The sequence below is a fragment of the Aptenodytes forsteri genome, unplaced genomic scaffold, assembly GCF_000699145.1.
Source record: "Aptenodytes forsteri isolate BGI_AS27 unplaced genomic scaffold, ASM69914v1 Scaffold16, whole genome shotgun sequence".
Classification (NCBI taxonomy): domain Eukaryota; kingdom Metazoa; phylum Chordata; class Aves; order Sphenisciformes; family Spheniscidae; genus Aptenodytes; species Aptenodytes forsteri.
Window position 1 is genome coordinate 2,002,447 of NW_008794753.1, and position 23,652 is coordinate 2,026,098.

General features: G+C 38.6%; 1 protein-coding gene across 1 annotated transcript; it reads left to right on the top strand.

The window, feature by feature from the left end:
* Positions 1-23,087, top strand: PANK4 (pantothenate kinase 4). The gene is made up of 19 exons (XM_009274227.1): positions 1-37; positions 1,348-1,430; positions 2,287-2,495; positions 4,764-4,947; positions 5,503-5,595; positions 7,110-7,263; positions 8,225-8,406; positions 9,925-10,006; positions 11,166-11,266; positions 13,192-13,347; positions 14,344-14,456; positions 15,062-15,149; positions 17,061-17,212; positions 18,681-18,736; positions 19,326-19,375; positions 20,784-20,891; positions 21,300-21,400; positions 21,905-21,973; positions 22,556-23,087. The coding sequence occupies exons 1-19, from the start codon at positions 1-3 to the stop codon at positions 22,767-22,769; spliced, it is 2,232 nt and encodes a 743-aa protein (XP_009272502.1). The 3' UTR covers positions 22,770-23,087.
* Positions 23,088-23,652: the final 565 nt, after the last annotated feature.

Genomic DNA, 23,652 nt, shown 5'->3' on the forward strand with positions numbered 1-23,652 from the left:
ATGTTCTATGAGGTGTATGGTAAACTTGCTGAAAGGGGTAACATGCCAGATTGGCATGTTGGCAAGAGGCAAGTAATGCATGCAAACTTAAACTCAACTACATGTTAGGCCTGTAGCACTGAGAGATACAGACCACCTGACTGCCTTGTGCTGCTGTTCTGAGAGCATGGATGCAGTTAGAAGTGACTTTCTGTACGGATAAGGGTGCTTATGGTCTGCAGCCCAGGGTACTTTTTATGCCAAGTTAAAGTTAAGGGTTTTTCTCCAACAGCCAAAGCAGCTTAGAGGTTTATGAAGCAAACTGATACCTTAATTAGATCCTGATACTCAGGAGTAGTTGAAGAGGCATTTTTCTTTCTGAAGGGAAAAGAAATTAAAAGCCTATTTTAGCAAAAATAAGCAGGCTTTCACAGCCTCCCACTTTCAGGCTCAAATACCTACTTGATTAAGATACCAGAGGTATCAGAAGCACCAGCAGGTACTCTTTTGTCCTAAGGAAAATCAGTTAGTGAAGTTACTCAGTCTAACTTCATGAATTCACTTTTGGAGGTCAGATGCAAAGACAGCACAGATAGGGCAAGTGGTTAAGTTCTGTTTCAAGATGAGGGGTGGAAGTTTTATTGTCTTGATGTAAGCAGACTCAAGGCCTGAAGAGAAGAGGGTGATGGGGCTGGTCTGCTTGGACTTGCATGTTGGTAATATCGCTAACTAGTACGCTCGAGGAACATAATTCTAGGTGTTCTTTACCCCAAAGCCAAGCATAATCATGCAAAATAGTTATTCAGTACATGGAGTCATCTTCTAACCACCTATGAATTTGTAGCTTGTCCTTGGAAGCAGGTTAAGAATATTTACTTAAGTGTTCCTGAAGAAACATTTTGTTTCATGCATTGCTCAATTGTGGCAAACCTGCTTATAAAATCCTCATGCATTGCTCAATTATGGCAAACCTGCTTATAAAATCCTCTTAGAAGCAACAGATTTGGGGGTTTCTATAAAGAGTTTTCAAACAAGATAACAGTGATGTATGTGCTAGCCTAGCCAATTAAGAACTTCCACATATTCCTGCTCATCTTCAGTCAGCCCCACATCAGTTGGGCATAGGGGAAAATCTCAACTTGTGGAGCTTCTCCCATGAGTAGTGCATTCGGAGTTAACCATGCCAAATCTGTTTCCAGATGAGGGTTCTTTGGCTCACTGCATTATGCATGTAGCTTAATTGTATCTGGCTTTAGCTGAGGAGATCTTAAAAACCAAGAACTCACAGGTAAAGCATACATAAACATAAGTTATATTGTTTGCTCTAAAGTGAGGCATTAATCATACTTGTCATCTTTTTATTAACAGGTGGTTCATTAACCAAGTTGGCTTATTATTCAACTGTGCAGCACAAAGTGGCAAGAGTGAGATCCTTTGATCATTCTGGAAAGGTAAGAATTGTATCATTAATCAGTTGCATGCAATTGACTTGTAAGAGTGAAGTACTGGACTGGCTTCTCATAGTAGAATAGAAATTTCATCTGAAACCCATCTAGTAACTTGTTTTATACAAAACTTTATCTAGAACTCTTATAGTTTAAGTATGACCTTCTGTAATGTCTGTTACTCTGAGGCAAGTTGTCACAGCTGAAACATTTATTTTAAACACAGGTTCTAGTATGTACTGACACTTACAGCCATCCCTAAGCATTTGTACTGCAGCTCAGATGAGCGTGTGGCTCCCGTTAATAACCCTTTGCTATATTCCAGGGTAAATCGGCTGTTAGCATGGGTTTGGCAATTACTTTTGCTTTGCAAGCTTAGCATAGCTATAGATCTAAATTCACATGATGATACATCATACACGTTCTCTTTACTGAAAGACTGATTGCAGGGCTTCAGAGTTGTGCAACCCATACAAAGGCAAACTCAGTTGCATTCCTTGCCTTCTTGAAAGTGCTTGAGTCGCCTGTTAGTGTTTGAAATAGTTATTTTCTAGACAGATAAGTATGTTGCTTTTGTAAAAACGCATGCTCCCATGTAAACATAACTTTTCTCATACAGAGATATTTCATGCGTATCTAATGCATGGGAGAACTGATTATATTCTCAGCTTAAGGAGTATTAAGATCTGTTGAAACTATATTCTTCTTTGAAAGTAGCTTAGGATGTTATGTTTTTAATAGCATTAACACAGTTTCAAGGCAAAGGAAGCACAGGTATTGATGTTCAGTAGTTTAGTGTATAACCTTGTTTCTCAAGGAAGGATTTTGAATGACCTGTAAGAAATTCTTTTCTCTTTTAAAGGACATAGAAAATGAACCTTTGTATGAAATATCGGTTCAGGAAGAGATTACAGCTCGACTTCACTTCATTAAATTTGAAAACACTTATATTGAAACCTGCCTAGATTTCATCAAAGACCATCTTGTCAATACAGAGACAAAAGTCATCAAAGCTACAGGTGGTGGTGCCTATAAATTCAAAGATCTTATTGAGAAGAAATTGGGGTTGAAGTAAGTGGAACCGTTTAAACTTAGTTGTAGGAGTGTATTGCTTCTTTGATGAGATTTTAGTGGGCTAACTTTCCACTTTGCCCATCTCCCCTCAAAAGCCATCTACACCACAGGAGTGAAGCAGTAGAATGTGTGGCTGCAACTTGCTCAGAGCAGGCTGAATGGACTTGTTAGTGAACATAAGCTGCAAGGAGATAACTGTATCATTAACTGACACAGCAGAGGTGCCAGAATAGAGCCAACAGACAGGAACACAGGATTCTGGAGAGACACAGTAAAAAGAGGAAAGCAGGGTATTATAACAGCTTTTTTCTATAAAGGATCTAACTTGCACCTACTCTATTTTTAATTTGTTAGTCTCTATCAGGATTATGGTAATGGTTTTTACTTTTCACCTCACAGCTAGCAGCATTTCAGTGATGGTATCCTAGCTATCAGTAGCATGCTTTGCTACTGATATACTGTTGAACTCTACTGGAGTAGAGATCCAAATACACAAAACCTACAGCAGTATATAAAATGAAGTAATATTTGAAATAAAGTAGTAAGTAGTTAGTAAATTCATTACTAACAAGAATCTTAATTGAGAACCTTTGATCAGTTACTGTGACGAGGTATGTTTAAGTGTGTCAGTCTTTCTACTTAAAGTCTAAGGATGAAATCCACAAGACAACTTTTATTATTAAAAGCCAAAATATTGTTGGCAAACACTTTTTTCTTGGATGTATCTAATCTCTATAGTTGCCTAGATTCTCAAGTTAGGGTTCTAAAAGCTTCTAACATTTTTCTGTGCGTGCTCAGAAATGAGTAATTAATATGATACAGTGACTTACTGCATAGCTCTTACCTAAATTGAATTGCCAGTTCACAATTGAATTTCCATTCACTACTACATTCTAAACTTCATGCAGAAGCAAAGGCTTGCAGGAGACTAAAGGACAGTCTCATGAATTTACACCCTCATAAATTTACCGCTAAAACATCTTTATCAAATACCATATGTTAAAAAGCTGCTGTAAGTATAGATAAAAATATCATTAATTTACACCAGTGTAAAACATTACCTGATGTTACTGGGGAGAACTTCAAGGCACCCCTCACACTGTAACTCCATGTAACACATGCTTCAGTTTCTGAGGTATTGTGTTCATTTTCTTTTATACTACTTTTTCAAATAACTTTCTTCTTCTGATAGGTAGGATTCTTTTAACTTTTTCAAACCAGCCTACATCAGTACCCTATTGGCTGTTACTAAGTATCAATTAATTAAGACAAGGAGGCAATTCCCCCCTTGTCTCATGTGGTGCACCTGGTTTTGTTTCTTTGGTTTTTATTTGGTAATGACATACTTAATTGGTCCACAGGCCCAGAAAGCAGCACCTTCTCCATCCTGACAAACGTAAAGCATTCTGTATTAATGAGATGTATATTTGTGCTTTGTTTATGTGTTTTCAGCAGGGCTTACTATATTTCATGTAAGAAATTTAGCATATTTCATTTAAGAAATTTACCATAAATCAGTAACAATACATAAGATACAGAAGTTTACAGAAGTCAGTAAGCGTTAGCTGACTTAACTACATCATTCATCTTACCTAAATTATGTATCATGTTCCTAGACTCCATACTCAGGATATATACTGTTGTGAATCCTATTATTCTTGTGAGAAGTCTTTTTCTCCTGTGTTTGGTAATCCCAGTAGTAGGCTCCTTGCAGTCACTTTAATCTGTCATAAACAAGTGCTGAAATGTTGAGGGGGGACCTTTTTTCCTTGATTGGGAAGGAAGGGGAAGAGCAATAGAAAATTATTCCCTGTTAGGAAATTGTTTTGTTAGGCTGATTTCCAGATAAGTTTCCTGACCTACTTTATTGCACAAGTGCACATATACTTGTGCAAGCACTAGGGCACTAAAGAGGCAGTATAAACAAGCAAACGGGGGAGCAGAATTATTTTTAATGACAGCACGATTAATGTAAAATTGAAGTTACTGTGTAACTACAGTCTAACTTCAGACGGTGTGTTCTGGCATGGAAGATGAGCATCTTACTATCCCCTGTTTGTAAAACTACTGTTCTAAAAACATACTTGCTTATATGAGCATCAGAACATATGCAGATGTAGGTTTCATATTTTAAGAGATCTGGACTTTTGCCATGTGGTGTGGGTTACTATCCCGTTTGTAAAACTACTGTTCTAAAAACATACTTGCTTATCAATAGGACTATGAAATTTATGTAAGGGTTTTTTTTCTCCCCCTTCCCCTCAGAGTAGATAAAGAAGATGTAATGACCTGCCTAATTAAAGGATGCAACTTCGTGCTAAGGAACATACCCCATGAAGTGTTTGCATACCAGAAGGATTCAGATACAGAATTCCGATTTCAGACGAACCACCCAAATATTTTCCCGTATTTACTGGTGAATATTGGCTCTGGGGTTTCTATAGTGAAGGTGAGTGGTTGCTAAAATGTTTTACTGTAGAATTTGATAAAGGTGATCTGAAACATCTTACTGGTTTAGACCTGTAGTTGTTTCTTCTTGGGTAATACAAAGTTTAGAAAGAAAATTGTGATTTTTTTTTTTTTATTTCCATTTCTTATGGAGTTACGAATGCTTTTCCATTCACTACCATAGTTTCTTTTTAATCACATTTAATTCGGTGTTTAGAGAAGTTGTTATATTAACTGACGAGGACATAGGCTGTCAGATCAGAGTGATTTTTAATATTTTGTTTGTTTGTTTGGGTACACTGTCAAGGGGACCAAATTCAATGTCTGTATTTAGGATTATTGGCCAAGAATTAAATACAAAGATTTCAGAAGCTGCTTGTAGTGTAAGTATGTGGAACATGTAGCTCTGGAGAACTTCTCACCTGATATTTACACAATTAAATAGTTCCGCCTACACTAATTCCACTGTTCAAAAAAACCCACACACTCTCATATCTAACTGTGTTTATAGTTACAGTAGGACTTTCTAGACAAACCTGCCTTGCTTTATTGACAGGTAGAAACAGAAGACAAATTTGAGTGGATTGGAGGGAGCTCAATTGGAGGCGGAACCTTCTGGGGTCTTGGAGCACTGCTGACAAAAACAAAGGTATTGAAGTGTCAGTTTTAAGGGGTGTGAGATTAAATGAGATGCTAAGAGGAAGCTTGAAATGTTGGAATGCCAAACTCTTTGAATGGGGAGAAATAATTGTTTTAAGTAATGTTCGTAGGGGAAACACAAGTCCAGCATTAGTGTACTAGAAGATGAAAAATCATGTCTGTCTCTTGGGGCGGTTTACCTTTTATTCAAAGAATTGCTGACCTTGTGCAGAAACAGAACAGGCAGTTCTGCAATGCTCAGGACAATTTTAATACTCTCCGTTAGGTGCTTGTGGTCCTAGACTGTTAGATAACAAGGCTGAGTCCTTGATTTATGTTCATATTTTCGACGCTTCTGATGCATTAAATGAAGCTTTAAATGCAAAAAGATACTGGTAGAATATAAGGACAAAAATTATAAGATGCTCATCGGTGGCAAAATAGTAATTGTACTTGGGACTCAAGGAGTTTGTCAACAAGGACAAATAATGTCTATAATGCAGAGAATAGCCTCCTCAATGTGGCCTGTTAATTTTCTGTTCTCTTTGTCAACATGAAATGCCTGCCTAGTTCCTGCAATATTATCTGCAGAAGCAAAGCAGAGAGCACCCAATTACTGCAAAATGTCTGGGAGTAGAGAGGAGGAATTCTATCTCTCTTTGTTACACATTACGGTTTCAGGGGTTCGTCACTTAAATCTCAGGTTGGTAATCTGCCAGAATAAGGCCTGATTTAGTATAGCTCTGCCTAACTCAGCTCTTAAATCATGCTGTTTTTTCCTGTCTCAAAGATCCATGTGGCTTAAATAGGTGTCCCTAAATGTCAGTGGTGTAGAAAAAGCTAGAGTTACATATGCACCAAATAAGAAAATGTCAAAGGGAAGACCCATACTTGCAATATTTTGTTTGATGCTTTTAAAAAAGAAATCTTAGAACATGACAAAGTCTGCTTTTAATTCTCTCTGATTTTGTAGAAGAAGAAATTAGGATTAACACACTTATAAATTAAGTATTGGTATAATGCAGATTGCGTGCAAGTTTAATTTCAGGGACGTTAATGCATTTCTGCAACAGTAAAGGCAGACTTAGTCTTTTGGTTTTTAAATATTTTTTTTTCTTATGCCTCAAGAAGACATAATTCTCTTTGCTCTTAGTTACTGTGTTTCTGACTTCATTCCAAGATAAGAGATGCTGTGAGGCTTCTGACTATTTTATATGTGCTGATCCATCTCTAGTTTTCAGGGGAAATTCAGCAAATTATTTGCAGGTAACTGCAGATAACTGGAGGACGGTTACGGTTTTCATCATTAAAGGAGCTCCACTTAAGATCAGTCTGTCTGATAAGATATGGACTCTGGATAAGTCCTTGTAATTAGAAATAATGTATCTTTTGCTGGCAGGGTTGATTCTAACACAAGCCAAACCCCCGGTTTTGGTCAGTAAAGATGCTGCAGAACTCTGGGTTTATGGGCAAGGTTCTCTGGCTGTGCAGGCAAGCTAGAGTAACTCTGCTTCTCATCCTCAGAAGTTTGATGAATTGCTGCAACTCGCTTCAAAGGGACAGCACACAAATGTAGACATGCTGGTGAAAGATGTGTATGGAGGCGCCTACCAGACCCTGGGGCTAAGTGGAAATCTGATAGCTAGCAGCTTCGGGAAATCTACTACAGCAGATAAAGGTATTGGCATATAAAAGATCTACCCAAGATTTGCTATACAGTTAATACTTTATATTGCCTGTCAGCACGGATTTGCTGCTTGTGCCAGCTTCCTGTGAACACTTAAATGGATGGAAGAATAGTTGCCAGCTTCATCAGCACAAACGTATCTTGTCTTATCCGTTTCCCTATGTTATGCATGCTGAGCTGAGAGGGGACATGGAGCACTGCTTGATTTTCTCCAGTTATGTGGAGTTGTTGTTTGAAACTAATGAGAAGAAGTGCAGCCATCTCCTCTGGCCCTTGGGAATCTGATGTTTATAATGATCTAACAAGTAGAGCTGGAAAATAAGCACCAGTCCTTTTCATGATCTTGCCTACATGTGTTTTGCCTGCACAATATTTTATTGATTAAAAATATTATATAGTACTGCCTTACAAGCAGGCATTTGAATTTTCAGTTTGGAATTGCATAAGCCTAGGCAAACGACAAAAATAGCTGTCTAGTTAGCCCAACGTTAATTCATTCATGTGGGAAATATATGTGGCTTGCTTGGTCCAGAAAAGGAACTATGGCAGTGATTTACTATAATTTGCATTTTATTTGCAGTATTACAATAAAATGCTTGCAGTGCATCTCAGGTCAAGATGGATGGATGAACCATCATCCGTGGTTCCTAGAGAGGAGAAATGGAGTTCTTGCCATTTGCTGTTGGTCTTTCAAGCAGGTTTCTTTCAAGCAATATTTCACAGAGGCTTAGTGGTTTTTTCAGTCAAATACACACTCCTTGTTGTTTGAAGTACTTCTTTAATAAAATATTTTTGGTGGGGGGGAACACCTTTCTTCCACACACATAAAGAGACTGGTCAAACTCCTTTTTTTTCTTTTTTCTCCAGCTGTAGGCTATCTGTTAGAAAAGTACAGTCCATTTGAGCATTCTTCAGCTGTGTTTAACTTGGTTTACTATTTCTTTCCTTTAAGAATTTTCCAAAGAAGATATGGCAAAAAGTTTACTACATATGATCAGCAATGACATTGGTCAACTCGCCTGCCTCTATGCCAAACTCCATAACTTAGATAAAATATATTTTGGAGGATTCTTTATTCGGGGTCACCCTGTTACCATGCGCACAATAACCTACAGTATCAACTTCTTCTCCAAGGTAATGAAAACAGAGATTTTCCTAATAGCAAAGTCACGTGTTTAGTTATCTTTCTAGGTTGTTGGGAGACTTTAATAAATGAATTGGCACACGAAGTAAGCTTAGAGGGCTGCTGTGTAGGTAGGTAAGGCAGGGCTATAAAGATCTGTTGTGGGAGGGGTAACATAAATGTGAATTGCCTGGGAGTTCTGTCTGGCCTCTCTTTCTCTCTCCCTCCCTCCCTCTCTTTATTACTATTTTTTGATTGACAGTCTGTCTTGTAGCTGCCAAGTAATGAGTTTTCACTATTTTCTTAGAAAGCTACCATTGTTATTCAATTCCTCTTGCTGACTTGCATCTATTTCTTTTCATCCCCTAGGCTATGCAATGTGGGATTGTTCTGCTGAGATAGTTAGCAATTAGTATCAGTGGGGTTTTTTGTTGTTTGTTTGTTAAAAAAAAAAAAAAAAAAACACCCAAAAAACCAACCAAGCTGTAGTTCTTTGCAGGTTTTGAAGCTGTGGAAAATACTGAAGATTTTTCACTAGAAAAACGGTCAAGTCCAAAAGCTCACTTAATGGTTGTTGCAGGTAGATTAGTTCCTGCACTTTTGCAATTTTATAGAATATATGACACAATGGGGTTTTTTTCTCATCTCAGTGCTTCAGGCAAGAGACTCCTGTATGCTGCTTTTTTTTCCCCTTTATTTCACCATTGCAGTCCCTTTCTGTAAAACTTTGTTGGGTTTCAAGAAAACTATTGCAAAACTACAGCTTTAGATTCTTGTAAGAATAGCTTTATGAGTGATTCAAATTCAAATCTCGCTGTGAATTGTAGCTGATCTTTTACTATAGCTTACCTCAGTGTTAACTTTTCTTACAGTCACTGCTGCAGACATAGCTGATGTTCCTTTAGAGAAGGCTTTCCTTGCCTAGGAAAGCTAAGGGACCCTGCTGCTTGGATGGAGGGTGTTCTTATTCTCCCTAGCATTCGTGTATTATATTAACAATTAAACTAATTCATTTGCTGGGGGAAATGCTTGCCTATGGAGAATATACAGTGTCTGTATGTTGTTGAATGGTAAATAGCAGTGTAATGAAATGATGAGCAATGTCTTGAATGGGTTGGATGCACAGTGGCACACACTTACATTGATGACCTAGGAATCAGGTGACCTTACATTTCTGCCTGTTCAAGCAAGAGGAGTTGAATATTCATGCAATGATGCAGTGGTCTTTTCTAGTGAAGGCACTGGCTTCCCTCTGCTTCTGTGGTTGTGCAGGCTTAGAATACGCACCACTTCTGCATGTATTTTTTTTCCCTGGCTGTTTAATGATTGTGGAATGATATATGTAAGCAGTTCCTCCTGAAGCTGTGTTTCAGAAGCACCTTAAAGTTACTGAATGTGTTAGAATGTAACACAAATGAATATTACCATCTTCTAGTTGTTTCTATTAAATTTAAGTGTAAAACTAGTGACAAAGAAGTACATATTAGCCATCAGGGACCATCCAATTGCAATGTTTCATATTGTGGCAGGGAGAGGTTCAGGCATTGTTCCTGAGACATGAAGGCTACCTGGGAGCCATTGGGGCATTTTTAAAAGGAGCTGAACAAGACAGTAAGTACAGCACTGCTATGTTCTGTATATGCTGTGTTCTGAAATGTCAGTGTAATGTCCAAGTTTCTCTTAAGAGGCTGCATGTAAGTCGTTGCCTAAATTAAATACATTTGGCACTAATAAACACAGATGCTGGGCTTTGGTTTTATATATTCTGGCAGGGACATCTTAATTTCTCACTGTTTTTCCTGCTCATCTTTTAGAAGCCAGCAGGATTTGGCTCTTCTTGTTTCTGCATTTCTGCAAAGAGCAGTTATAACTAAATCAAATTAGGGAAATGTGGTTTCTGAGAACTTTCCCCCTCTTTAAGAGGCCAGCTTCTGAATTCAGTTAATGTACTGAAGACAACCAGCATCTCAAAACTGTTCATTTGACAGTGAAAAGCCTCACAGACATTTATGGAGGATGAGACACTTCTGTCCAGCATTCTTTGGGTATAGGGTGCTTTGGCTGAATTCTGCCATTTTTATCTTCTTTTTTTCTTGTTGATGTACTAGCAAGCCATTTGGTATATTAGTTATAGTGGAACAGATAGTAAGGTTGTTAATGGTACTTAGTTTTAGTAAATATCAAGTATACCTCAGAATAATGGATGTGGAATTCTTTTCATACCCATTTTATAGATACGGGCAAGGAACCAGCTACTGAGGAATTAAAGATGTTGCTTCTGCAGCATGTACTGTACATCTGAACTTGATTAAACTTTTTCTCAAACAAAAAAAAATTTCTAGAAGTAACTTTAGTGTTTATATGAAACTTTCACTGTGCTCTGAGAGTTTTGTAATTATATTTTGTTAATAATGGATCTAGATTTAGATATCAATTATCTCTATGATCAGTGATAGTGCTTTGATGGCATGCTGGTTATAGCCCTTAATGACAAGGAAAGGGGGTTAAAAAAAAGAATTATTTTAGAACTTTAATTGTCTTATGTCTCATTCAGGTTGAAGCTCTTTAGAGCTAGGTAATTCACTGAGTGGCTGAAACATTTCTTTTGGGGGTTAGAGGGAAAAATTAAGTTTACTTATAAAGATGAGGGAAGATGGCTTTTGTAGTGAAGCAGCTTCTCTGAAGGGATGCTAACTCTAGACTCGCTCATGGGAGTATTTTTGGTTTTATTTTACAGATTTATGTGTGTCTCTGTCTTTCTCTCTTCTAGATCCAAATCAGTATAGCTGGGGAGAGAATTATGCTGGGAGTTCTGGTCTTATGAGCACATCACCTGATGTTTACCCTATGCAGAGAACAAGGAGTGGTACAGTATGTGGTTGTCTTTTCTAGAACTAAGTACCTTCTCTTAGTAAAGGTGATCTGAAAATAGATAATTATTCTCAAGCAAGTTGCTTCTTGCCCCTGGGACTCCTGCTTATCAAAAGAAGTGACTAATATGGTGTCTTGTGTCGTGTGTGATGGTGTCTTGTCGTGTGTGACGGTTTGGTGTAATGTCTCATAAAAACAGATTGTGGCTGCTACTTTGTCTTATTCTCCTTCAAAGTGGGGGGAACATTCATCTCTTACCCTTTCTCTGAAGTAGCTGGATTTTGCTACAGTTGAAATACTGTGCTTCAGAATTTTGAATCTGATGTTCCACTGTCTTTAAGCAGCGTTTATTTACTTCCTATGAGAAGAGAAATATATAATTGGACAGAAGAGCATGAGCCCAGTCATCTTTTAAATACACTGACAATACAGTAATTCCGATTTCACAGTGAAACTGGCATACAGTAAGCAATCAGAAAATACATTAAGGTTCTTAAAATATTCTAATACTGCATCTACTGAAGTGCTTTTGAAAAGAAGCTAGAATAGTGGAGCTCATTGTGTTTTGCTGTCTTTTACTGGTTCGCATGTCAGTGTTTTCAATGTCTAGTTTTTTTAAATTTCCTCCATCATTGATTTATCTCCTCCCAGTTTTCAGGAATTAGTTTCCTTACTTGCTATAGGGTGCGGGGGGGGAGGAGCAGGTGTTGGCTTTGGTTAGTTGTTTTCTGTTGGTTGCTAGACCTTTTTAGGCCTGAAGATGAGGTGCAGAACTCTTACTAGACTGGTTTCCCAGACCAAGCCTTAATATAAGTCCACTATGAGCTGCAGATGATGGATTTGTGGGTTGTGCCTATATATAAAAAATATATCTTATTTTAAGCTCTGCCATGACTGAAATTATTGTAATGAAATTGTGGATTACAAGTATGACCAAAAAAAATAACAACATGATCCTTCTTAACCATAAAATATATGACAGATGTTAAAAAGTATTTATGCAGATGTAATGATCGCCTGTTGTTTGTCAACCCTTTAATCTGTGAAAAGATTATTTTTTTTTCATGCTGGCAATGGTACAGGAGTCTCAAACCAGCTGTGATGTACTGTCCACAGTTTCTCCATTTTGAATTCTTCTACTGCTTGGCACTCACTTTGTTCACATAAAGTGAAATCTCTTTGCAGCAATCATAGTTCAGAAATGTCCACTTTTCAGCAGTGAACTTAATACTGAAGACAATCTTTCTCTAGCAACCACTTTGGTTTATGTACACAAAGTCTTATTACATTGTGGGCTTAATCTTCACTTAGTCTGAACATTTCTAGGCCATGCAGTGTTCGCAGATGCAATGCGATTAGATAGTTGTATAAAATAAAGATGAATGTGCACAGGTTTTTTTAGATGCAAGAAATAAGGCACGCTTTATGTACAGAGCTGCGTAACTATACATATTTCACATGAATTTAATCTCTATCCTTAGAAATTTGGTCCCAAGCGTTGTTTTCACAAGGTGCAAGGAAAAGTTTTGGAGACTCGATCAGGATTGTAAAAGGAAGTTGTAAAGCAGCATAGCAACCTTCCTTTACAAATAAGCCTGTGCTCAGCTCTTTGTGCTCTTGTCTTTGAACCTGATAGCCCAGCAGACTTGACGGTACTGGGGAGGAAGGGAAGGAAAATAATAAAATAGAGGGCCTATAGTAAGTTTTCAACATGAAACTTGATAATCTCTATCTATAGGGTGGGCATGGATAAATAATCCATGCAGGAGAGTGGATTATTTATGATGGCATGTACTCTAATAGAGTTGTCTGCAGATTTGTCAGTCTTAACTGTGGATGGACTTCTGTAGCCCTTGTACTAGTTTAATTTGTTATGAATCAATTTCTGAGTAAGTTCTAATAAACCTCTTTCATTTTTCACCTAGTTTGACATGCTTGAAATGGATAGGTTGGAGAGACCGCTTGTTAACCTGCCACTGCTGAAAGACCCATCAACCTATATTCCAGACACTGTTGACCTCACAGATGATGCCATGGCCAGAAAATACTGGCTCACCTGCTTTGAGGAGGCACTGGATGGGGTAAATGTCACAAAACAGTCATATGTATGAATGATGCAAATATTTAGCAAATAAATCGTCTATGGACCAACGTGTTTACCCTGCAAAATATATCTGCTGTGTCAAACCTATTGTGTGTAAGTACAGTTCCTCTTTCCCCTGCTAACAGAGGGATTTGACTTTGTCCCAGTCTCCTGAGGAAGTGTTTGATACCTTCGAAGGCAGAAGTGTTCTTCTCCTATGGTGTTTTGTTTCTTTTTTTTTGGTTTTGTTTTTAAGGTGTTTTCAAAGCATCTTCTCTCTTAAATGGCACTTACCTCCTCTTTACACAGAGCTGGCAAGCAGGATGGTTATACAATCAAAGGCCAAAAAGGCGAAGGCCAAAGATACTTGCATTGTTCTTACTCTTGGGAGCAGTCCCACTGACTTACAGCCACTTCTGCATTCGAAGAGCATGATTTAATCAGACACGAGTTATTTTTTCTGCACTGTGAAACTGATTCAGTCAGTGCGTGCTAGTACTTAAGAGCTATGTATACTTAGTAAACAAATCTGAATCAGAAACTTCATGAGTGTGTGTCAGGAGGAAAAGGGCTGGGAAAAACACGGGGGCCACACATTGACGTGACCTTACTGTGGTAAAGAGAAAAAGAACACAAGGGGTTGATGTAGACTGTTAAATTTCTGCCTGTTTCTCCTTTTGTGTGTGTGTGCGCGCGCGCACATTTGTTATTTTTTCCCCTCCTATAAGTAGTTAGAACTTGTGTTTAACTTCTGAAAGTACAGTCTTGAAAATAAACTTTAAAACTTTCAGGAAGAAAGGAGGTATTTAAAATTATTCTTTGGTGGTTGGAGTAAAGGAAAGCTGGAGGATACTGTGTGGAAGGGACTAGATAGTATGCAGGCACGGAACAAGTATAGCAGATGGAGGGGTTATTTTTCAGACTAAACTTCAGATCAGTTACATGGAGGAAGGATTCATTTGGTAACTTCAGTCTTGCCTCATTTCTCTACCAGGTGGCAAAGCGTGCTGCAGCCAGTCAGCCAGACTCTATTGATGCACTGGAGAGAGCTGAAAAGTTCCGACAGAAATACTGGAATAAGCTCCAGACACTCAGGCAGCAGCCTTTGTAAGTGTCTTTATTTTCCCTTTCTCATCACTTGCTGCTTCTGTTGAGCAGAGCAAATTAAAAGCTAACTAAAAACTAACTAAAAGCTAAATAAAAGCTAATTAGGTTATGAAGCAGAGCAAACCGAAATCTAAGTAGGCTGAAGGCTATAGCAAGTCGATGTGCCAAACGTCAGGTCCTCTGCACAGAACTTTTGGATCTCATATATTGGAATTTAACGGAAAAAATTTTCTCGGCAGAAAGTTTATTATTAAAAATTGTTACATGGTTATTAAAAATGGTAGCATGTTAATTCAAGTATCTAGCTTTGCTCTGAACATTTTCCCTCTCTGTATTTAAAGAAACTGTATAGTAGATTTACCACTTAGAGACAGCATTTAGCACGTGGCATGTAAAGACTTTTAGCTTAAGTGCTTGTGTGACGTGCTATGACTTATGGAGGAAACAGAGGAGAAAATAACTTTTTTCTGTTTGAAGTAGTTGATCTTGTAGTGGACTTGGCAGTGCTAGGTTAACGGTTGGACTTGATGATCTTAAAGGTCTCTTCCAACCTAAACGATTCTATGATTCTATCTCTTTTTTCCCCCCCTTCTCCCTTTTTAAAGTGCATATGGTACCTTAACAGTTAGAAGTCTTTTGGATACAAGGGAACACTGTTTAAACGAGTTCAATTTTCCGGATCCCTATTCAAAGGTAAGTTGTTCTTTCTTTACAGGGTGGACAACATGTAAGTTCAAGACACTTCTTCCGTACTCTGAAACTTTGTATAAGTAGTGGCTTATAGGGGAGAGGTTAGTAACTGGCTACCTTGCAGCAGTTTTAACCAGTTGGTGGTTGTCACTGAGGAGAAACAGCAATGGGTAATGGGATATAAAGCCTTTGACCTCTAACGTGCTCATGGTGAGGATAATGCTAACCAAAAATACTACCAGCTTTAGTTGTCTGATACATCTGAGAAGCAAATTGATGGTGTCAGTCCCATTCCTGATGAGTGCATGGTGTCTGTCATCAGAGACTATTGTAACTTCCTCCTTCAGTGAGGAGGTGTTTCCTCCAGTTCAGAACTGAGGAAGCCTGCGCTCCTGATGATGGAGTACCTCACAAGCGACCCGAGAATTTCAGTTTTGAGGACAGTCAGTTTATTTCCCTTTATACTGAGGCTACTACTGCAGTCTGGCAGACTTCAGGAATTTTTCTTTTTTTCTCCTCATTCTCATAATTCTCTTCATGGTGTGGAAACGATTTTCAAATCTAAAGCTATGTGTAGCTATGTAAGTACTTTCCAATAAATACGTAGATTGCAGACAGTTGTAAAAGACACTTGGCATTGTTATCTTGTGGAGCAGTTAGCAATCTCAGCAGCTCCATGCAAAAGTCACCAGTGCTATGAACTCACATTTCTGTGTTCCTTTAGCTACCTTCAAGCGTGTTATCTTTTCTTTCCTCGCCACCCCCCCGCAAAGGAAAGAAAAGGAGGGGGGGGGGGTGTTCATAAGTAGATAGTCATCCTCCCCCACCACGTCATGTCCAAAAAATGCCTGGGGAAAAAAAAACAAAGACCTTCACACATTTCCTTACTTGCTGAGGCAATCTGTCCTTAAACCAAACTGTGCTGCTTTCCTACAATTTGGATTGTAAAGGATTCTTGATTACTTTTGTAATTTTTGAGATACTCAGCAGAGTTGGGTTGGAGTGTATACAAATGCGTAACCTCTAGCTCTTAAAAATATTTGTTGCTGTTGTGCAGCTGTTTACTCTTTGTGTTTTATTCTGTAACATAATATGGTTGGGGGAGAGGACGTGTGAAGTCAGTATTTCCCAAAAATAACTTTCTGTAGGTCTGATCCTCACAACTTGTCTGTGTGGACATACAAATAATAACAGTGCCAGTGTCTGGTTAGAGACTTTTTTCTGACTGTTGCTATATTTCTGCAAAATACATAGAAGGTTCTCCCTAGCTGTATTGTCAGATGTTACATTCACTCTAAGAAAGAGGTAAAAGATACGTGAGGTGGCTTTTACTTATGTTTGCTTTTTGGCAATTCAGACAAGATATTGCCAAGAAAAGATCCTGATGTAAAGATGGAACCCAGTATCACTTTTAGATTTTTTAAGATAACTAGCTATGTAACACTGATCTCACTGGAGATAGAAGCAGAGTAAAAATTCAAGAGCTTCTAAGCATCTGGGATGATGAAACTCTTGATGCAAAAATCAGTCTTCTCCAGTTTTTGTAAAACTGCTAGTGGTAAGCCTTCGCATGGTAATTACCTGGGTTTGATGGATCGTGTTACTACTAAAATTTTTTCTGTGTGTCCACTCTCCCATTCCCCAATCCGCTCAAGATCTATTGCACCTCTCACCTGTTAAGAAAAGTAATTCTTGGGCTACAGATCATGTCCTAGCACTAAAGAAGCTTTTTATTAGAATCCCAGGAAACTTTTTTCTTGTTGATACTAAGCATGCTGATAACAGTAACTTGTTGGTCCATTAGAGGCCATGAACGTAGAGGAGAATGCTTGAACGTGGTCTTGGGACTGAGACAACCAATGATGGGTAAGAAATTTTTGTCTATAAATCCAATGTTTCATGTTTTTCTTACAGGTAAAGCAGAAAGAAAATGGCATAGCCTTAAAATGTTTTCAAAGCGTAATCGAATCTTTGGATTCATTAGGCTGGGAGGAGAGGCAGTTTGCTCTGGTGAAAGGACTTCTTGCGGGGAATGTCTTTGACTGGGGAGCAAAAGCAGTCTCAGAGTAGGTGTTAAATATTTTAAAAGCACCCTTTTAAGATACAGAATATCCAATTGTTCTTTTTTTAAAGAAAATAAAGTGTACCCATCTAACTTTAATTGTGGTTTGTATTTCGCCTTGATCAAATGTTGGTTCTTTATTTACAAGCATTGTTGTGGTGCGGGAAAGTTTACATTTCCACCCTTTAAATCTGGCAGACGCGTTGCTGTGAATGTTTGGATTAAGTGACAGAGCATTTAATACTCCAGTCTGGCTGCTTTGCTTGTAGCATTGTTATTAGCACTGCGTTTGGGTACCTGTTGTACCATGCTCCTAGAATAGAAAATAAGCTATTCTTCTGCAACCTCCAGTTGTCCTGATATCACGGGATATATTCCGTGGGCTGTAAGTTAGGTTGGGTGGTCTCTTTTGATGACTAAATACTAATTATTTTCGATCAACATACATTTCTATTACTATTTAGAGAGCTTTTTTCCTTATATCCTGTCAGCAGCCGTGAATTCATTCGAGGATATTAATGCCAACAGTCTTGAAATATTTTTGATTTTTCAATTCTAGAACTTTCTTTTTGTGGGGCTGATAATATAGATCCAAGAGCATGGGAGAGGGACAGTGTTTTACAGCTGACATTCAGCACTTCCTTTCCCTTCCTGCATCTTTGAGGAGTTTTCCCTCTGATTAAACCAAGAAAAGTCCATTAAAAACAAGGTGATTCAAGGCTACGTGGGCGTTCTTAGTCTTGTGTTACTTCTGACGTTGCCCACAACCAGAAACTTGAACTGACACCAGTTAGAGCAGTTCGTCTACTTGCCACTCGTGTTAGCGTAGCTCTCATTCTCATTCTCTTTAAGGAGGGAACTAAGAGACACAGACCGAGTTAAATGTCACTTAGTACTAGACTTAAGGAGCTTTAGGAGACTTGACTGGCAAGTGTTCCCCACGTGGTGTCATATTTTAACCGACAGCTTAGAATCTAGCCATCTCATTACATAAATCCTCATCACCACCTGAGTGTTTGGGGCTGCTTTACTATACGTATAGCCAATAGCAGTAGGTTTTAATTCCTTTTTTTCCCATGCAGGTACAACTTTAAAAAACTTTGTAGACCAGTCTTCAAATTAGACTTTGTAAAGCACTGTTTTACCACGCAGATATTTTAGAACATGGCTGTTTTATGGTGGTCTGCAGACCAAAGGATGTCTTTTTTGCCTGTAGTCTAGTGCCTGCAAACATTTGTATATTGCTGAAGCCTTTTTCTTTTAGCATAAGAACGCTAATTTAATGCACATCTGAGCCTTTTGTTTGTAACATAAGCACTGAGTATCTGTTTCTCAGTCATTGGACCTGTCCATGCTCCCCATTATAACCGATGCAATAAAATTGCTGACCACCTGCTAAAGAAATGTTTGAATTATATTTATGTGAGATGAAGTTGCTTAACTGTGTACCCTTTATTTCTCTTCTGATACAGTGTTCTGGAATCTGAGCCACAATTTGGATTTGAAGAAGCCAAGTCAAAGCTACAAGGTACAGGGAGATCTGTGGTGGTGGTTGGAACTGGATATTGTGTTAATATGAGAGTGGAGAAGAGTGTGAACATGTTTGTTGTGGCAGCTCTGCTGCCCAGATGACAAGAAATCATTGGTAATTGCTAGGGTTAGCTGAAATACAGGCTACAGAGTTTCGGTGGAATATTCCTGTTCGTGTTCCAAAGGAATCGAAATCTGAAAACCTCTCTCCTTGAACACAAGTCTTAGCTGCACAGATATTCAGAGTATCTTGCCTATGCTGTTTTTCATAACTGTTCTAATCCTGCCAAGGAGATAGTGTCCCGGGACGTACAACACCATCCATCCTAGGACGAGTCGTTACGGTAGCCAACTTGCATGATTCCATTGCTTTATTATGAAAATTCCATTTCAAGACTGCTGTAATTGAGCTATTCCCATAATTAAGGGCTCAGGAACTCTTTGAATCGACACGTTTAACATTCAAAACCTGAGCTCAAATGCTTTAGTCCTGAAGCATCTGTAAAGAGACACCTCCTGCTTTTCATAATGTACAGAATCGCTGTTCGCCTAAAAGAAATGCTAACATGATTTTGTGTGTGGTACAGAACGTCCCTGGTTAGAAGATTCCTACAGTCAGTGGCTAGAGCGACTGAAGGTACGACTCCACGATTGTTACTAACCGTTGAGCAGTTAAATACATTAATCATAAAATCACCTTATTAATCTCGGTTTTTTAATGGATTTAACAGAACCTCGTTCAGACAACTCAAAATAAACTGATACCACAGTACCAGTAATTCAGCAGCCTTACCATAAAGGAATAAAAGGAATTAGTCTGACACATCATTACTTACCAAGCTGCTTTGCTGAATTCCTTCAGAAACTGCAGTATTTGGAACCCAGCTGCTTTCAAAGCTGTTCCAAAGTGACCATATTGTGTCCCTTCTTTATCAGGGCACTCATTTCTATACAACTAGACCTGTAATTTAGAAAACTTGGGTCCAAATGTAATGCTTGGATTGTTCCTCCCATCTGAGTAGCCAATCTAAAACTGACATTAATTTAGGAACTTGCTGAAAGTAATTAACCTATCAATTAGCAAAGCTTTTTTGCCCCATGTGATCTCTAGTACTATTTAATTAAGGTTAATTGAAAAGCTTTTGTTTCTTTGTGTAAATCCCTACGTTGGAAATGATAGCCAAAAGGTTTGGTATGAGTAGACTATTACAAATCATTGCATATTACATCTTAAAACAAAAGTATCAGCTAATCTTGTGTAACAGTGATACAGTGATAATTAAGGAACTTCAACCACTGTCCTGAATTTTTTATTAGGAATTAAGCATTATTCACTATAAAAATTTTTCTGCTGGTACGAACTGGCGTGAACTAAGTTTCCTAACGTCAGCTTTAGAACAAATTAAAAGGTTAATGGAGAATAGGAAATATCTTTTCATTTTAGGATGTCACTGCCCCCAGCAGTCCATCCTGCCCTTTCCTGGCAGAAGGGAATCCTGTTCACCCTACAGCATGCTAGCTTAAAACAGCCACAAAGGTAGGTTTACCCTGATAACCAACGCGTTCACGTAGGCAGCTGCCCATGCTGCTGCTTCTATTTTAGAGAATGGTATTCTCCAGCTGCATGGCATAACAAAACGCTAGCCATAACCTAGCCCCCAAACAGTAGGGTTACAGGCCTGACTACCCACTGTTCCGAAGCCTCTGAAGTACGGTCCTGTTCAGAGCTGCTGGAGTTAGGCAGGTCTGTAATTGGCAGGTGTAGGTTTTACTACTGGAGTTTGAACGACCTCTCTCAAACAAAGTAAAGTAACTAAAGGCTGTTTTAAATAACTGTGCAAAGACAATGTTAGGGAAACCGATTTCTCCCAAGATCGAGAGTAGGGGATGTTCTGATGAGTTATGCTGCTGCTAGATAACCAAAACTGCCAGTCACTTAAGGGTATAAAATGTGGAGTCTTAAAGTGAGTAGTTCTAAATAACAGAAACTATTCACTGAAGTGAATTGTGAACTCAATCCTGAATACATTGGTTTTGTCTTACAGGAGGGTCCCCCTCATAAATGTGCCTTAATTTTCGCAGATAACAGTGGAATAGACATAATTTTAGGAGTCTTTCCTTTTGTCAGAGAGCTCCTTTCTAGAGGGACAGAGGTAAGTGGTTTTCATTGCGAATTTGCTATGTAATGGAGCTTTGGTAATTGGTGAAAGGTTTGTTAACTACCTACCAGCAGTACCCTTTACCAGACTGGCTCCTAACAGCTAAATCAGGAATAATCCAAATCCCTGGAACTCCAAAGTCTAACTTTAAGTAGACTGTGAAAGGTAGCAAAGCAGAGCGAGCCTCTGCCAGACCTAAGTTTGCTGAACGGGGGTCTATAATGTCAGACGACCTGAAATAGCCGGTTAACTGAGGGAAAATGAGGACTGGGCCTCCAGCCTTTCTCTTCGCACCTCCTCTTTTGTAAAACGTCAGGCAATGGTGATTTTAAACAAACAAGCAGCTCCAACACCATACGTGACTGCATTAATTGGTGAACTCTTCCAACATCTTTACCTCAGGTTATATTGGCTTGTAACTCTGGCCCTGCCCTAAATGATGTCACCTACAGCGAATCCCTGATTGTTACTGAACGGATAGCAGCCATGGACCCGGTTATTCAGTAAGCATATAACCAGTCTTCATTATGTATCGTACAGTACATAGAAGGACAAAGCAAGTTCCTTGTTACATACTTAGTTCATGTTTAACCATGTTTATTAGCATCTGAAATCTGCAACCTGGAAGTAAGCTAAGGCAGATCATTTACTTTCATTAAGGTGAAAAATGCAGAGATCAGATCTCTCTTGAACATCCATAATTATATTTCTTGTCTGTGTCTTCCCTGATAAGCATGTGAGCTACTAAAACATAAATTTTCTATGTTAAAAAGAATAGAGGAAAATACATATATTTCACATATAGAGTAGCCCTGGTAGAGGATACAGAGCTAAGTAATGCTTTTGCTCAAGGAAACATTATGTTTCTTGGTGAAGTCCTAGCAGGAAAAGAAGCCTTTGCAAAGAAGACTTAGATATTCATTGGCGTCTGGCTTATTACCAGACTTGCATGACCCTGCTGAGGTGGCTGTTTAACATTTTTGTCTTTTTTTTTTTTTTAAATAAAGATCTGCACTGAGGGAAGAGAAGCTGCTGTTGGTTCAGACAGGTTCGAGTTCTCCGTGTCTAGATCTAAGGTACATTGGCAAAGTACCAATTTGTTATTTGTCTCCATCAGCTGCAGGACGTTCAGGGCCTTAGCTCTGGAGTAGCTCAGCCACCTTTCCTGATACGAATCACTTCCGCAGAACCGTTAAGAGGTGCTTAGTCTGGATTTACAGACTTGTAATATTGATCAAGCCTCAGTAGTTGTTGGACATCTTATCACGTCTGTGTTCAGCAATGACACATTGTCGGTTTCATGAGCAGCTTAGTTATGATGTCAAATCCTGCCTGTGACCAAGAAATCCACTTGACTATAAGAAGCATTTCATGTTGTTAACCTATTTATTTTTTATGAGTTTCTCTACTGGAGACAGAACTTACCTATGTTTTCTGGGAAATCCCAATTCTGCATGCATTTAATGAAGCTTTTAAAACTATGTTTCAACCTCATTTTCTTTGCTTTAGAGTGTTCCTGTTTATTGGCATCAGTAATTCCACCTGAAATGCCATATCCCACCACGTTTTATGTAAATGATAAAGCCCTTAGAACAGCCTGGCTTTCATCTGCAGCGTGTGTAAGGATGACTGTTTCTAAAGCAGACCTCTCGTTTCAGCCGCCTGGATAAAGGTTTGGCTGTGCTGGTCAGAGAGCGGAAGACAGACTTGGTTATCATTGAAGGCATGGGCCGTGCCATCCACACAAATTACTACGCGGCTTTGAAGTGCGAGAGCCTCAAGCTTGCTGTTATCAAAAACTCCTGGCTTGCTGATCGTCTCGGAGGGAAAATTTTCAGTGTCATTTTTAAGTATGAAGTGCCATGTAAATGATGTGGATCTGGTCAACTGCGTGAACAGGAGCAGCAGAATGGACTTGCACTAGTTTTACTTTAACTGTAAAGAATGTATTTTTATTACAACAGGGAAAAGAGTTCACAGGAAATTCCGTATTTATATTGTGCTTTTGTGACTTAAAAAGCAACAATATGATCCACTCTATAGTATACACACTCAAATATATATATGTATATCACTCATTGTTTATTTTGGTAAGTGTTTATTTTAATGCTGCAGTATTTGTGATGAAAAGACTTTATTTTTTTGTTCTGTGAGACATTCATATAGAAATATATTTAAATGTCAGTGAAACCTTTTTTTATACATATCTGCCTACTCTGCCAGCAATGACATGGCACATACATACCAAATAGTTTTTAAAGTGCTGAGAGAATCTGACATCGCGTTTTCCATGTCAGCTTTTAAACTTACCTAAAATGTTTCATGCTCTTTGCGGTTAATTTGATTGAAGGACTGATCCACCTTCTAACCTAACAAGCATTGCTTAAGCTGTATTTAAAATAGAACTGTCATGACCTGAGAGCACGTAGCAGATAACTGAACAGCACTAGTTTACCAGCAGTTGGAAGAACTCGTAACTCCTATTGCTTTCACTCTTTGTTCTTGCTAACAGTTGGGTGGGAGGGGAACTCTGCACCTGTACTAAATTACTTAGCAGTAGTTGGAAGTTGAGTCTCACTAAGTTACCCTCAAAGCGAACGTGTAGTGCTTTATTCAGGAGCACCCAGCTATTTTCCTGCCACAGGCACGTTAGTTTCTGTTGCCTTCAGTTATTTAATGCTGGGACTGATGCGAATTAGTCTTTGTTCATGCCGTGCAGTTAAAGCCATTTCCAAGTAACTGAATTTGCTTTTTT

Coding starts and splice junctions, on each gene's coding strand:
- PANK4 (XM_009274227.1), top strand. CDS start 1: ATGTTCTATGAGGTGTATGGTAAACTTGCTGAAAGGG. Junction 11,267..13,191: donor AGAGAACAAGGAGTGGTACA/GTATGTGGTTGT, acceptor TTTTTCACCTAG/TTTGACATGCTTGAAATGGA. Junction 14,457..15,061: donor ACACTCAGGCAGCAGCCTTT/GTAAGTGTCTTT, acceptor CCCTTTTTAAAG/TGCATATGGTACCTTAACAG.